The sequence below is a fragment of the Vespula vulgaris genome, chromosome 1, assembly GCF_905475345.1.
Source record: "Vespula vulgaris chromosome 1, iyVesVulg1.1, whole genome shotgun sequence".
Taxonomy (NCBI): Eukaryota; Metazoa; Arthropoda; class Insecta; order Hymenoptera; family Vespidae; genus Vespula; species Vespula vulgaris.
The window spans coordinates 11,574,984-11,592,322 of record NC_066586.1 but is presented as its reverse complement, the minus strand read 5'-3'; the positions used below and the strand labels follow the sequence as shown (position 1 = coordinate 11,592,322).

General features: G+C 36.9%; 1 protein-coding gene across 1 annotated transcript in view; it reads right to left on the bottom strand.

The window, feature by feature from the left end:
* Positions 1-14,860: 14,860 nt before the first annotated feature.
* LOC127064740 (UDP-glycosyltransferase UGT5-like) overlaps positions 14,861-17,339 on the bottom strand; it is a 43,665-nt gene continuing 41,186 nt past the window's right edge. Inside the window, exon 3 of the mRNA XM_050996245.1 lies at positions 14,861-15,292. Within this exon, the coding sequence (XP_050852202.1) occupies positions 15,004-15,292 (289 nt within the window). The 3' untranslated portion in view covers positions 14,861-15,003. The remainder of the gene's footprint in view (positions 15,293-17,339) is intronic.

Genomic DNA, 17,339 nt, shown 5'->3' with positions numbered 1-17,339 from the left:
TAGACGTTCATCAAGGAAATTTGTTTTCTGAAATTATATACGTATTCGTGTTTTCTTTTTCTCTTTCTCTCTTAAAATCGATTTCAATCGACTTTCATTGTTTAGATATTCGTCGTGTACATCATATATGTACGTATTTACTCAGTCAATTTTTCTTTATTAACGTGTTTCCTTCCAAATGGATTACAACGAGTACTCTCATTCCATGAATAGCGCGAATAATCGATACCCTTTACTCTTTCCAAACGTGAACGTGGAATGAAAAATAAAGCGAGTTGTCCTATCTGAATCTCGTTTGTCCTACTCGCTCGGAAAGTTCCTCGTTACCTTAGCCAAATGGGTCAAATAAAGTTTTAATTCTCTGGTAGAACGGTAGGGACGAGAGTTTCTACGTTTACGATAAAAAAAATTATACGCTATCTCTATCTGTGTAAATTAAGTTGGTCTCTACGCGTGGACATGAAAATGAATATATTAAGGGAAGATATAAAAGGAAATGTAGAATCTCGTTCTACGACGACGGTGTATGTACGTACGCGTATAAAATAAAAATTTGAACGATTAAGAAAACGTATAGTTAACGTCATAGAAAAATATCTGATAACGTTTCAAAGATTCGATACATTTTTCTTTTCTTCTTTGTTTAAAATAAAGTACATTCATAATGTACTAGTTTACTTGGGAAAAAAAGACAAATAAAAGAAACAGAATTAACGAAGCGTAATACATTGTTCGTTTTCAGAAACGAGAAGCAAATACAGTAAATCGTTTCACGAGTAACGATTCCCAATGAATTAAATAAACGATCGATAAAATCAATTTCTAGTATCGGTCTGAGGGCAAAATTTAAGCGATACATCGCTCGTCGTTATAGTGTCATTGACATAAATGAAGCAGAAACGTAATACGATCTCCATGCATACGACCAACTATGACCCTTTCGTTCGACTCGAATGATGGATCTCACGACCTTTGGCAGCGTGCAAACGACATAGTCGATAATACTCGGACGCGCGTTCGCGCAAGCGCACTCAAACGAACGAAGCAAACGGGTCGTCGATCGCTTTACCGAAAATTTAATGCTGCCGGCCTCGTTGCCGCTCGTTACCGCGCTGCAAATCGCGGAGTATTTGAAACACGACGTTTTCCGATTAAATCGCCACGATCGACAGAGAGAAAGAGAGAGAGAGAGAGAGAGAGAGAGAGAGATCTCGTCGAACAAATTTGACGTTAGCTTCAATGGCGCTCGAGAGAATTTCTCTTGCATCTGTCTGTCGCATAACTATATAAATAGATCGTAGGCTAATAAAATTTTAGGTGGAGATTAAAAATATATATTTTATCCTTTACATTTCTCTTAGATTCGTTTCGTACTATAATTTGTATGTAGTGCAGCATTTGACGAATGTGTTATATGATACTTACTAACTTCGTAAAATTGATTGGAAAAATGTTGGAAAAGAAAAGGAAAAAGAAAAAAGAACATAAGCGAAGACGTAAAAGATAGGTGTAAGAAAAGTGATAGTGTAAAGAAAACATTATTTCATTATTTTAACACTATATTTACGAACAATCGAGAGAATATCTACTTAATTCATGGACTTATATCTTTCAACTAGAACTAATGTTATTTCATAAAAGAGAAAGGATCGAATTTACGGGTAATCCTATCGACTGACGAGCAAGCGTAACAGGTTCGATCATGGAAGGTGCTAGGAGCGATAAAATTCGTTTTGTAAAAGCGACGAAGCGGCGACGAGTTACTATGGAGAGAAATACGCAGACGTCCGTGTTAAAAAAAAAAAAGAAAAGAAAAAAAGAGAAAGAAGAAAAAGTAGATACAGAAGAGAGAGAGAAGAAAGAAAGAAAGAAAGAAAGAAAGTAAGAAACGCGAAAACGACGACCGGGAACACGCGTTATTACGTCTATCACAGAGAAAGATAGAATGAAAGAAAAAAAGGAAGAGAAAGAAAGAGAGAAAGAGAAAAAGAAAGAGAGAGATCGAGCAATATGTCCCGAAATTGTTTCACTCTTCGTGCCGAGGCAAAGAGGAGATATAAAAATGTTCCTCCCGCCGTTCGTGCGTCGCGCTGCGCTTCCTGACCCGATAGAAAGAGAAAAAAAGAAAAAAAATAGAGAGAGAGAAAGAGAGATAAAGAAAGAGAGAGAAAGAGAGAGAGAAAGAAAAAGAAGCAAAAAAGAGAGAGAGAGAGAGAGTGAGGAAGAGAGGAGAGAAGGGTGTATGCCGCGAAGTAACTTTTGCGGGATGTGATGTGGAAAATTGGATTCAAGTTTGGGAGGATGGTGTGTAGAAGGGAAGAAGGGACAGGCTGAGGGGGGAAGGGAAGGATAGGGAGCAGCTCCTAGTGTGGTACGGTAAGGTCGTGTGCGGCTTTCTGCTTGTTGAGAGGAGATGAACAAGAAGAAGAAGAAGAAGAAGAAGAAGAAAAAGAAGAAGAAGGAAAATAAGCTAGAAAAAGATAGTGAATATACGAGAGCGAGTGAGAAAGAAAGAAAGAAAAAGAGAGAGAGAGAGAGAGAGAGAGAGACTACACGAAGTCGAAGAAGCCACCGAACATGAAAGAAAGAAAAAGAAGAAAAAGAAGAAGACTGAACTATCCAGGAGGGTGAAAGGAAGGTATACGAAGGTCTCCAAGGGTAGAAAGAGAGGGTAAAGACACGAGGAAGAAGTTAGCTCGGGAGCAAGGACACGCTCTTTTTATTCTACCTTCTCTCTCTCTTTCTCTCTCTCTTTCTTTCATCAGGTTCCTATATCCGTCGTCCTTTTCTCTCTAATGCAACTAATGCCGACGCTGTTCCCACAACTTTGCCTTCTTCGCTTCACTGTCTACCTCTATCTCTACGTATCTCTCTCTCTCTCTCTCTCTCTCTTATCCTCTACGACGTTGCTAGCAAGAGAGAGAGAGAGAGAGAGAGAGAGAGAGAGAGAGTAGTGCGCGCGCACAACGAGGGACGTAGAAGTCGGGACACACCGTCGTTCGATTCGACCTTACTCTTAGTGTCCCGTCTACGATTTTCAACTCGGCGAAGCGGTTCGACCGAGTAATTCCCTGGTGGCCGGAAGCAGAATTTCCTCCACTCCTCCTCCTCCTCCGTTTCCTCTCTTTTCCTCCCTCTTTTCCTCCTCCTCCTTTTCCTCCCTCCTCACCCACATCTCCCTTCTTTCCTTTTCTTCTCCCCTAATTCTCCTTTTTTCTTCTTTCTCTCTTCTCTTGCTTTCATGCAACCTACCCCTCCTACCCCCACCATCTTTTTTCTCAGATCGTTTCCAAGACGCGAGAAGCACGCTTTCTTCCTTTATTTTCACGAAATAAAGGAAAAGCTGGTACCGTAATCGGTCCACCAACACTTTTTATATTCATTGCATCTTGCCCGCGTGCGAGAGAGAGAGAGAGAGAGAGAGAGAGAGAGAGAGTTTCATGCAAGCTGCTTCGCGATTACTTTATCAAGCATGGAAGAGCGTTCAACATTTCCTACTCTCTCGTCTCCTCCTGGGAGAATTCGTGGTTCTCCTTACTAACTCCCGATCCCCTTACCCCTCCACTCTTCCACCCACTCTTCACCCCACTCCAACCGTCTCTCTGCGGATCCTAATTGGATGTATTCGAATCGGGGATGCGAAACGTTGCTTTCCCGATACCGAAAACGATCCACCGAATAATTCCGATTCGATTCCTCGCTCCAATTCTCCGTACTAGCTATGGAAAGAGAGCGAGAAAAATAGAAAAACAGAAAGAGAAAGAAAGAGAGAAAGAGAGATAAATGAAATTTCAGTAAAGGAATATGATGTTATTGTCGAAGTTCTTTGACCAGCATTGAATTTTTCAAAAAACATTCACAAAAATGTAAAAATGCCAATTCTGTATTTTACCTTTTTGAAATATGTTAAAAATATTATATTTGATGTTTAGTAAAAAAAGAATAGAATTTTATATGTAAATTGTTTGGAAAGAAAAAGATTTAATTACGATGAATTTAACAAACAATTATTTTTGTCTTCGTGTCTTTCTTTTTTTTTTAACATTTTCTGTTATTCTTGATGTCTTTGTTCGCAAAGAGAAAACGCAAAGAGATCGTATTGAACGTAATTTCTTTGGATATATCGCGGAATATTAGACTCTCGTCTCGTGAAAGTAGACAAGAAGATGAGAAGAATTCCATTGCTCGGTTTTAGGATATGGAAATGCAATCGGACGGTGAAACTTCGACGATGAAATTGCGCGCGTGCCTCACGAAATTTGAGCATCCAAGATGTTCTTCTTCTTCTTCATCTTCTTCTTCGATTATTTTGATATCTTGCATAAAGAATAACAGAGTTTATAAAAAGAATTCTGAAAAACGTAGAAATTCGATTCGAAACATAGAATTCCATTTCTGTATCATTAATTATCCGACGTAAATGATTATATATATATATATATATATATATATATATATATATATATATATATGTACATTCGTTATATTTAAAAATATGCAAAAATTTTGCATAGACCTTTGCCGAAAGACCGGAGGTAGATGCTTTTATCGAATTAAACGGATAATAGGAATAATATGTATAAGTATATATATATATATATATATATATATATATATATATATATAATTCCATGGAAATTACAATATTGACATATACGAAAATTGTAGATATGCTTTTAGAAATAATTGCATTAATGAAGCTATAAATTACATTAATATCTGAGCCTAGCTTTGTGAAAATATATCCGATTTCATCTTTGAGCGTTTCAAAAATGTAAATTTATTGGAATGTTCTGCGAAAAGGAAATGAACGATGTTATTATTATCGTTTTCGAAAAAGGATGAACTTTTTCTTTTCACTTAACATATTGTTTACCTGACATTCTCTCATATTTCTTATAAATTATTTTTTTTATGTTATTTCTAAGTAAACGTGTAATGTGTACTTAAAATTATATCAATAAAAAAAGATATATATATATAATGTAGGTGGTCTAGATAAACGATTAAACATCAAACTTGATCGAGAAAAAAATCGTTAAACGAAAAATTTGTAACTAACACATAACACGAAACAGGAGATATCTATAACGTGATCTATCTGGAATGCGTTAACGTATCGTTATTTTTCGTATATAAAAAGCCGTATCAATGATACCGTGTGTACGATAAAAACAGAAGAAAGTATCTCACCGAGAGAGGTATTCTCTCGATTCACACGAATCGCAATATATTTCTATGCATTCGAGTGGATCAACGAGTCGCTTGATCGTTTCGAGAGGAAATCGTTTAAACGTTGCGCAAATAACACAGCCGACGTGTCGTGTTACAGCGGCCAGGACTTGTTGGTCGCAGAACCGAATAACGCAATTTCCATGGGCACATGGGACTCGAACGATTCTTGAAAAACGTTGGAAACTAATTATTTTATAAAAGCTCGTTTTACATCGTAACGGTATTGCATCGTTTGCTGAACGGGCTAAGTGGACGTCCGTTAAACTTCTCTCTTTCTCTCTCTCTCTCTCTCTTTCTCTGTGTAAAAAGAAAGAAAAAATGAGGAAAGTACCGGTGATGTTTCGGTCGAGCCTCTGAAATGAAAAAAGTAATTATTCCACGGAAGGTCGGCCACCAGTGTGCGCTCGGTCGGCTGGTTGACATTTAATTAATTCAAACGACGCGCGATTCTTCGCGTTCTAGATGGAAAGAAAGGCGTAATGCTTAATTTCTAGTGTCGCCTTCATGATACGGAATGCGAGCTCATTTCGTCGAAATGGAATTCGAGCGAAAGTAAAAATAAAAGAAAAAAAAAAGAAAAAATAAAAAGAAAAATAGAAAAATTAAATTAGATTAGATTAAATTGGATGATTAATTAATACTCATAATTATGTTTGGGAAAGGAGAAAGAAAGAAAAATAGAGAATGGGAAAGAGCAAAAGATAAAACGGGATGGAAACAACAAAACTATTAATGAAATAAAATCGACGCGACGATTTATCGTATTTAAATCAGACGAAGCGTGTCCGTTTCCGAGCGAGTCGTCGATCAACGGGAAGCGGAGATTTGACATGATGTCCATCGAATCAGAAATGCCGTCATCATACATTTCCTCGTCGTCGTTTTAACGGACAATGTCTACGGCACTAACTCAGAATACTTGCGAAATCAGCGTTATTTCCAAGTTTTAGCTATCGTTTAAGCGACAGGTACGTATACGTGCATGTACGTATGTACGTATGTACGTGTATGTGTGTGTGTATGTATGTATGTATATATACACATATATATATATACATATATATACATTGATAGTAGATACTAGAACAAGTACTATGCTTCGTCGATGAAATATCTCGATGCAACGCTCGATACGAAAACAGAATATTTTATTTAAAGCGTACCTACCTTCGCATCCGAGAGTATTGGTAGCCACCGGCAATAGTGGTTACTCGGCACTGACCAACCAACAAAGTTTGAGTTATCGAGATACGTCGAACGATATAATATACTGGCGTTATTCGCGAAAAAGAAAGAGAGAAAGAAAGAGAAAGAAATAGAGAGAGAGAAAGAGAGAGAGAGAGAGAGAAGAGGAATTTACCCGACGATCTAATAAAACACCGATACGTTCGCTTCGTCTCGCAGATGGAACGTGCGACAAGGGACTTCGAGAAGATCGATGGACAGTGAGATTTTTCGAAGCACCCTTAATCTTTTTTTCTTTTGTACCGATATCTCGATGATAGAGAATTTCGAATTCGAGTTCTTTTACGATCCTTTTACGAGCTTCTCGAGGTAAACGAAGATCGAGCTGATTTTCGTATGTCCTTATTTCTCCTTCGTTTCGTTTCTTTTCTTTTTTCATTTTTTCTTTTCGATCTTTTCCTTTTCCTTTTCTTTTCTTTTCTCCACCATGATTATATAGGATCGAGGGAGAAAGCTCGAGAGAGGAAAGAAAAATTACGCGATAGACGACGATACTTTGGTCCGCGCTAGATGGGACGTGCGACAGAACGATCTCGCAGGATCAATGAAGCGTAAAATTTTCGTTAAGTCCTTTGCGATCGATTCCACGCCTCTTGCTTTTTGTTATCGAACTACGTCGGCGTAAACCGATTGATGAAGGACCCGGGAGTAAATCCTTGTGCTAACTTGTAAACAAAAAGAAGTAATAATAATAATAACAAAAATAACAATATTTCCACGGCTGACAGGATTATCATTTCTCTTTGGTCTATTAACAAGGTACACGATGAACCACTATAATTCTCTCGAAAGTATCACGAATAATATTACGATGAACTAGACTCGAGCATCCTTCCTCGTAAAACTAAGAGCAAACGTTTTATGAACGTGGCCAAGATTCATGGAGGAAAAGAAGAAAAAAAAAAGAAAAAAGGAAAAACGAAGAAGAAAAAAGAGAAAAAAAGGAGGGAAAAAAGAAAAGAAGAAAGAGAGAAAAGAAGAAAAAAGAGAAAAAAAGGAGAGCAAAGAAAGCGTAGTGTAGGTTCGTTGCCGGAAACGAAGACGACACAACGACGACAACTTTATCTACTCGACCCTGCGAACGAGAAGATAGTGGTCGTTTCGCGCGAGAGGTCCAAGACTGCGATGGTAAAAAGAAAAAGAGAAAAAGCAAGACAGGGATAGACAGAGAGTGAAAGAGAGAAAGAGAGAAAGAGATAGAAAGAGAATAAAAGAAAAGATAGAAAAAGAAACGGTACTCTTTCGACGGCAATCTGTAACTTTGCCATTCGACGTTAACAAGTTGGCAGCAGAGGAGAAGGTCTGTGGTTCTTCACTGTCTGACTCGAAACTCCATCTCTACTGCTTCCTCCAGCAGCACTCTGTGCTGTTCGTGGCAAAGTACCTCCCTCTCTCTCTCTCTCTCTCTCTCTCTCTCTCTCTCTCTCTCTCTCTCTCTCTTCTTGTCCTCGTTCCAAAGTACCGTTCTTCGAATAAACAGTCTCGACTGGCGCGTTGGAAAGCTGGAGAGGGTCGACCAAGTAGGTGGAGGAGAAGGAAGAGGAGAAAACGACCAAGCGGTTTCCAGGAGTCGGCAAGAGTAGCAACGAGTGACGTGTGGTCCAGCCAGTCCGATTCGCTCAACCACGAACAAATTCCTTGATGACGTTGAGACCCTTTACTCTCCTTCTCTCTTACTTTCTCTCTCTCTCTCTCTCTCTCTCTCTCTCTCTCTCTCTCTCTCTCTCTCTAGCTTTCTCTTTCTCTTTCTCTCTCTCTTTGTCTCGTTTGAGGTCCTTTTGAAATTCTAAAGCACGAGGAAATACCACTTGAGAATGTTTACCATATAAACCGATCATATTTCCGCAATGTATTTACAAAAAAAGAAAAAAGATTGGAAGAAGAAAGAGAAAAGTAATAAAAGCAATTTGGAGGCTTTGAGATTGAGGGTAATTAACCCTTTAATACGTCAAATAACGTAAAGCTCGGTAAATTTCGCAGACGTTATTTGGAAAGTTTTTATAAAAATTTCATTAGTGACAGTTGGAAGACTAAAAATATATTTCCTAATAAGAGTAAAGTTTAATGTTAAAAGTATGACAATGAATTCTTTTGTATCCTTTATCTAGACAAAAAAAGCTATAAAAGGTTATTAAGGTTATTAGACGAATACGAGATTGCTTCGGCGATCAACGTTTAAAAGCATGATTAAAAAAGAAAGAAAGAAAGGGAAAAAAATGTTTATAAAAGAAATATCAAAATAGCTATTCAGTAAATATTACGGCGAATATAATAAGAAAAAAAAAATACAGAAGAAAAAGGAAAAAGAACGAGAAAAGAAATTACATGGTTATTTTATTTTTATGAAATTTCATGAAAAACTAAATTATTACACATATCTGAACATCGCGAATTAAACTATCTTTCATTTATCGATATATCGTAATTCTGTAATATCCGTAATATACACTTAAATCATATTTTTAAATGAATCGAGAAGAAATAAGAAGTAAAAGAATATTTGCGGATAAAAAGATGATATCCCTTGATCTTGTACGTTAAGATCGGGCTACTGAAATATTTTTAATGTGATTATTCGTGAAGAATAGTATTCGTGTCGGCATATATTAATTTATAAGCTGACGGAAGGGCACCAGCATAACTGTCGAAATAATAAAGACGAATTTCTCGTATGTACATAGATCTATTTTAAAGTGAACAGATCGGATATGTGTGTGTGTGTGAGTGTATATGTGTGTATGTGAGGGATGGCGAAAGAATTATGTTTCCAGTCGTGCTCGAGTTCGCCGGCTTGGCTGACAGTAACGAACGATATCGAGAGTACGACGGCTACAAAACGGCTCTATTATTTATATCGGATACTCGAATGACACGAGTCCACATCTATCCATAAAAAGTAAAAAATAATAATAATAATAGTACACAGTGGACACAAATATACCCGACGATTATCTTTACTATATTTTTATTCTTCATTGTCCGAGCTCGGGATCTCAAATCACATTTCCCATAAAAGTTTAATCTCTTACTGTCTTTCTATCTTCGATCTTTCGTCGTCCTGTCGTAACGACTTTGATAAAATTTCCGCGGTCGTAGATACATTCGCATTTCTTTTTATACGATCTCTTTTAGAGTTTTACATTCGCGAAGTTTAACGAGATCGAGAAAGTGTTGAAAGTGTCGAAAAGCGGAAAACTGGTCTTCTTCTTTTTCTTCTTCTTCTTCTTCTTCTTCTTCTTGTTCTTTCTCTTCCTCTCTCTCTTTCTCTCTCTCTTATAATATCCCACAAAGTCGAGCTTCTGCTCACTTGAAACTACTCCAGCTACCAGAAATTATACACTACTACCAAGCGAAAAGATATTCGTCTATCTTTTAATATTTAAGAAGACTTAAGGAAGACTTAAACAGTTTATATATCCAACTCCGATCGTGGTAGAGCAATTACAAGAAAGTTCCTTCAGATTTCAAATTATAAACATTAATTTATCCGTGATCATTTTTGGAAGAAATTCGATGATGTAAAAAGAAAAAAAAAGAGAGAGAGAAAAAAGAGGGCAAACGAGAATTAATATCGAAAATGGAGATTCGATGATGAAAATTCGATAAAAGCATTAAAAACGCTATGGTTTTATGAAAGTAGAAAGGTACTCGTATATGTCGATGAAGAGAAAAAAAAAGAGAGAAAGAGAAAGAAAAAGAGAAAGAGGGGGGAATAGAAAGAGAGAAAGAAAGAGAGAAATAGAAGGAAGAACAGAAGAGGGTAGGAGAGGCAGGTGGAGACCGACTAAACGATTCGTCGCAGAGAGGATATTCTCTTTCGTCAGAAAGCACCTGTTGCCCTTTCGCCGGTTAATCCAAACGGCGACCTTTCGCACGACGTTTCCTCGCAAAACGATCCACGTATTTCTTCCTCCTTCATATCGCGCGTTAAATGATCGTCAGATACTCCATACTAATTAGAAGAGGGCTTAGATGAAAGGGTTGCTTGTTGAGATTTAAATCGATCACCTGTTGCCTCTTTCTCGTTCACGGATGAGAAATTTAGAAGAGAATATCGTTGATAATTTATGTTATGATCGATGAATTATTCGCGATTAACATCGGAAATACGATTTTCTTCGAATTTGAACGATCGCTATCGAAATGATTGGACACGTGTTCGAATTTACACTGCGAGGCCATCTCTCGGTGACCTTAAGAAAACAAGTGTCAAGGGTAACACGCTAAGATCCTTGGGTATTTCTACGAACGAAAAAAGTCCTTGAATTTTCAATCGACACCCTGTATACACGATATTCTCTATTTTGTTTTTTTACTTGCCATCGACTGGGATTATCTTATCAGAAATTGTATTCATTTGTAAATAATACGAAAGTACGAACGAGGAAAAAATGTAATTTGAATTTAATTCGATATAAAGCAAGTTTTTGATAAAGAAATAAATGATGTAAAAGAATATTAAAATTAAAAAGATACAACCAATGGAAATACAAACACAGAAAATTCCATGACCCGCATATAATTCGTTAAAGTTTCCAGCTGCCCTGCTCTTTCTACTTGATAAGTTCTTTCCTCTTCTTTCACTTTGTTTAAATCAAAGGATATTTCGGTGATATGTTCGAAAGTTCATAGATACCTAGAAATGGTAGAAAGTCGGAAGTAAATGGAACGGCAGTAAAGAGAATCGTAAAAGAGAAAAATATCCCTCTATTCAAATGGCGAGCTGTATCGTTAATATTTTCTAAATGCCGGTGAGATTTATGTTTCAAAGCCAACTCGCAGAGAAGCCAAACGGCGACTCGAAAAAGAACGATAATGCGAATAAAGTTAGGTACGTGGAATGAAAGCATGTATGTAATACATAACTATACGATTTTAATACGCTCGACATTCACGATCATTATGCTTTAATTCTACGAAAGTAAATAACAAAAAGTCCTCGGCTAATTTCAGCTGAAACTACTCTTTAATTATATCTGTCTTAAGATTCTGCTATTTATTCCGTCGCACTTCATTTTAACCAGACGCAAGGAACATTTAATTATATCTAACGCTCTTTTTCTTCCCTCAGAACTGTTTATCGTTTACCTTCTTACTAAGGTAAGAACAAAGAATATTCTCTTTGAATATCCAGAAGCTTAATTGACTTTATTGAACGCTCGCATTTATTTTCTACGATCGGATTTGAGTTTTCTCTCTTTCTCTCTTTCTCTCTCTCTCTCTCTCTCTCTCTCTCTCTTTTTCTTTGTTAAAGAAGCCAAAAAAAGCACAAAAATTTATAAGACATTTCTTCGATAATCTTTATCTCTGATAGCCATGAAAATCGATGTTAATTTTTTAATGTTCCATCGATTAATCTTAATGAAAACAGTCGCATGACGTGAGCAACGTCATTGATCCACTTCATTCATTATCTCTCTTTCTACACGCTGAGATATAATTATATTATGATTAACCTGCTTGCTCAGAGCGCGTATTCTCTTGCAAAATAACAAAGTATACAATGTAATTTGTTATATCCTCTCTCTCTCTCTTTCTCTCTCTTTCTCTCTCTCTCGTTTCAATATCACTCATGTATATCATTCAAGAGGCTTTAACACAGACTAACGTTCACAGCGAATTATCTCGAGCATGTAATCATCAAATAGCTTTTTATTCTACTCGCATCTACTCTTCCACGCAAGAAAGATTTCAATTTGCCACGTGACGCGAGGGATTATTCAATTTTTACATTCGACGGTTGAACAATAATTGGCCTCATCTCTTTTCGTCTCTCCTTTTTTTTCTTTTATTTAATCTAAAAACCTTTACTTTAATAGGCCTTCCGATCAATGGTCTTTTCCATCGAAACGTACGCTATGAATGGAAGTAATGCGCATACGTAAGCTCAGCCAGTGGTCAAATCCCAGGCCTGTTTGATCACCCTCTTTAGACCATCACCCAACGCCCCAAGGGGTAGAAACGAATACGAACGGTACGAGGGTAAACCGCGTTCATGATTCAATCAACGAAGTTAAAGCGAGCGCAAAATAGTATCGTGTATCCCCGTGACAACCCCTTTGCGTTCGTTCGAAAATGTTGCCAATCACGCTCTCTCGTTCACCACGATGATACCGCGTTACCTCTCTCGTATAATTTTTCAAGCCGCAGTATGAACTCGCATCGGTAAATCTAAATTTCCTGTGTCGAATAATAAAAAAAAAAAGAAGGAAAAAGGGAGAGAGAGATAGAAAGAGAAATAGAGTGGAAAACAAAATTGGAAAAATACTTCACGAGACGAACAATAAAAAAGCTACAAATGAACAACAACAAAAAATGTTTTAACATATTATTTTACATATGTAAAAACATTGAAACGAATCGATTTTAATTAATAGAAATGAATTACGGTGATCTGTTTCGTAACTCATCAAATATTATCTAAGTAAATCATGATTGACTCTTTGATCTCTGCCTATCTACGGATAGATGAAAACATGAATGCAGAAAAGAATACGTGTACGATGTCTATACTACGTATACAAATTGTATCGCAATAACTGCAAATCCGTTATTGTTCCCTTCGTAACACAAATTTTTCTCATAATCTCTTCATAAAGCTTCAGACATTTTTTTTCTTATTTAAACCCATAGAATACGCTAACAAGATTTTGCCATTAATAGTTTGGACACCATATTCGTTCCTCCATAAGAACTTATACTATCGATCAGTTAGAAAGAGTGATATAACGTAACATCGTTGCGTTTTACATACAAAATGAAATAAACATTATATTTATAATAGGAATGATATATACCAAACAAAGAGAATTTAACGAACGACATATCTGACGTTTGATCAACGAAAGATAAATCCTTCTTTTATTTTTTCCTAAAAATAGCATCAAAAAAATCTATCATAAAAACTAATACTCGCGACTTTTCTGGATAACGATAACAACAAGAATAGTCAAATCATTTCTTTTATTTCATTTGGATCGATTCAAAAAAATTGTCAAGAGACACGTAACTAGCACCTAAATCTTTTTCATCCTCTTTCACTCTTTCATTCTCTCCCTTTTCTCTCTCTCTCTCTCTCTCTCTCTCTCTCTCTCTCTCTCTCTCTCAAAAAGAGAGAAAAAACCCGAACCACCACAAAATTCACTATTCACTATTCTCGGAGTTTAGATATTTACGAGACACCGCGTCGCGTTTCTCACGGCTTGGAGAGAAATGTTACGTGGGAGGCTGAATATGATCGATGAGACGAATGGTAGGTACCGAATAAAGATACGAGATAGCTCGAGAAAGAGAGAAATAGTGAGAAAGAGAGAGAGAGAAAAAGAACAAAAAAAAAAAGAAATAGAAAAGCCAAGCCCGAATAGAAAATACCGAGCCGGCGCCACTGTATCGGGACTCACGGAATCGCGTTTAATCTCGCAAAGCTTGACGCGATCCATCTTTCTTGTCCTTTCAAATAACAGAAAAAGAAAAAAAAGAAAGAGAGAAAGAGAGAGACAGACAGAGAGAGAGAGAGACAGAGAGAGAAAGAGAGAAAGAAAAAAACAGGAACGAAAAACACGACGCCATCTTTAAAGTCTCCAGTTCTTCCTTTCATCACATTTCCTTCATGTATTCTGCTCCATCGCCTTCGTTCTCATACCTATCCAAGTTGTCTTTACCTACCTACGCCACTGCAGACGCAGCCATTGAAAATGTTCGCAACAGTCTCGGATCTCGCGGCACCGAGCTCCTTGTTATTGTTGCTTCTGCAACTGAGTAGAAGGCTGCACCTCTCGGAGCAGCCGGAAACTCGGCCACCTGGGAAATACCTCGTAATGCCCATAAAGCTGGCTCTCTCCCATACTTCTCTCTCTCTCCCTTTCTCTTTCTCAATCCGCTTCTCTCTCTCTCTCTCTCTCTCTCTCTTTCTCTATATATATCTCTCTCTCTATCTCTTCCTCTCCCTTTCAACTTCAATCTCATCCTCTCTCTTTTATCTTTCTTCATCCGTTTCAGCCCGTTTTCACACTTTATCTCTTTCTATACTACCTTTCTTTCGTTTCTCTCTCTCTCTCTCTCTCTCTCTCTTTCTTTCTCTTACTCTTTTTTTCTTTTATACATTTCTTCGTTCCTCTCATACCTGTTTCATTCCTTACTCGCTATCTCTCGACCGCCATGAATGCCAGTACTCACTCGCAATAGTAGTGAAACGTACATACGACGAAAGAAAGAAAGACCTTCTTGACTCGTCGACAAAGCAACGGGTACTACTGTGTATCACAGACAGAGCAACAATTTGATGCGCTTATGAGACCCAGTAGATCGCAGTAAAATCATTAAAAATATGTTTACGTTACCTTGGAAATGATTATAGAATTAAAGATGATCGTCCAAAAGATCAATATTCTATATATTTATTTATGTAAATATTTGTTAAATTATAAATATCTATATATTAGGTATTATACATCATACTTTATCGTGATATAGGAATACCTTATATATATTAAAAATAAATATTCGATGAATTTTCGTAATATTTCAATCTTTTTTCTTCGATCTTTGTTTATCAATTCGCGTCTTCGTTCCTTTATTAAAGAAGCTAATCAGTCGATAAATAATATAGAAAACGAGTAGAGAGAGACAGATTAAAAAGAAAATGACGTCTAGAAGGTGACGCTGATACCAAGGGTGTTCTGCTGCGTCGCTTCGAATATATGCTAAACCATTTCCTCTTCCTACATATTCGATCCACCATATAGCTGTTTCCAATGGACTCGCTGGTCGATCTCTGAAAGCCTTTGAGAGTTTTCTAATATTATCTCTATACCTGAAATCAAATAAGAACATAAAAGATTAACATTTCATTAATCGAAAACGTTAATACATATTTAATCTATAAAATTACGAATAAACAAATTTTATTCGAAGAGATTGAAGTCATTTTTATAATTCATTTGCACATTTATTTGCGTTCAACAAATTTCCTTCGTTTATAGGATATTTTACAAAATCTGATAACGTCGAAATTAATTCTACGTATAAACGAAAGAGAAAGAAAGATAGAGAAAGAAAAAGAGAAAACGAGAGAGATAAAGAACATGTGATGTTCGGAAAATCGATGCTTAAACGTTCTACGTGTTTTCTTTCTTTCTTCCTTTTTCTCTATTTCTAATTTTAAGTCTTTTTACCGGCCATTTTCTACACGACTCACGTTTGTTGCCTGACCACTACGCGTACATTTACTACTGCTTCGTAAAACTCCCTTCACAACGATGGAACCAGTGGACGCAACCAAATAGCAGCACTTCGTTTCACGCGGGTCCCTTTCATGAATGTTACATTTGCGAACACGCGAGCTATTGGTGTTACAACGACACCGTACCTCGCTTAAGTATCATGCGAGTACAATGACGTTTTAAAAGAAAACATAAGAAGAAGAAGGAAGGTTACGGGAATGTTATGTCCTGTTTATTGAAGCTTCAAGTAAATATAAATGCGAGATAGATAAAATTGAAATATGAGAAAAAGAATATGCGATATCAAAAATTAAATACGATACATAAATTGTATATACGATATACGTATTGTACGAATTTCAATACGAAATAAATAAAATAAAAAATGAAATAAAAACGAATAAATGCTTATACGTATAACTATATACAACATCACTTTGTCATTTTGTGACGCAACGTCATTTTGTCGCTTCGTGAAATAAGTTACAGTGTCACTTCGCACGAAATTTATATATCTTACATATCTTATATATTTATATTTCATAATTTCACTTAACATAAAATTCATAGATTCAAAGAACGACACTACTAGAATAGAATATTTCTATCCCATTCGTTCAATTTCCCTCGCGTTACCAAAGAAAACTCTATTTCGCAATTAAGCACATAGTTTACTCTTTAGGATCAAAGTACCGACATGGAATATCTGAAATGAGTTCAAACATCGTCTCTCGTACGTATGAGAGTACGACGAGTAGTACTGGAGGAAGAGTGGTAATCTCGAGCGAGAGTATTAACGAATGGAGGGAGAGATGCAATAGGAGTTATAGAATAAAAGGAGAGAAGCATCCATCTCTCTCTCTCTCTTTCTCTCTCTTTCTCTCACACAGACACGAACACACACCAAGCTCGTTCACTCGGACGAATCGGGACACACAATTTACCAATCGGTACTCTCCATTATTCGTGTTTACAGCTGCAGCCCGCGAATCAACCTGGTAGCCGTTATTTGCTTCGGTCAAATTCAGTCGCAGCCCTGCGGCGGTTTTGAATTAACCATCAATTTTAAGCGCGTCGGACACCCCGTACGTTCCACCCCGTTTACCACCCTCAACCCTCGACGATCCCTCGCCACGGAGATATCGATGTTTTCGTGTTATCGAACGAGGCTATAGGCCGATGGAATTAATTCGTTACTCTCGTGATCGTCTTTCTCTTTCGCTTTCTCTCTCTCTCTCTCTTTCTCTCTTTCTTTTTTCCTTTTTTCTTTTCTTTTTTCTCTTCTGGCTATATATCTACAGAGAAGATATCCCTTTAAGATAAATCGAGTTCACATTCAACCTACTCATTACATTATCAATGTGATATTCGACTCTTTAAACTCTTGAAAAAACTGTCGAAGACGATAGACCGAGCAAATTTGATAATTTACTTGAGATTCCCTTTCAAAATGGCTAACAAACTTGAGAACCAACTTCGTTAACTTCACCGCGATAATGGAGATGTTTCGGATAAGGGTTCCAGAGGTACGGAACTAAGTATAGTATATACTTTAGTTTTCTTTCGTGACCCGTTCGTCCGTTTCTAGTTAGAAATTCCCACGAAAGTATTAACGTGATGATCGTTTGATTCGTTTGA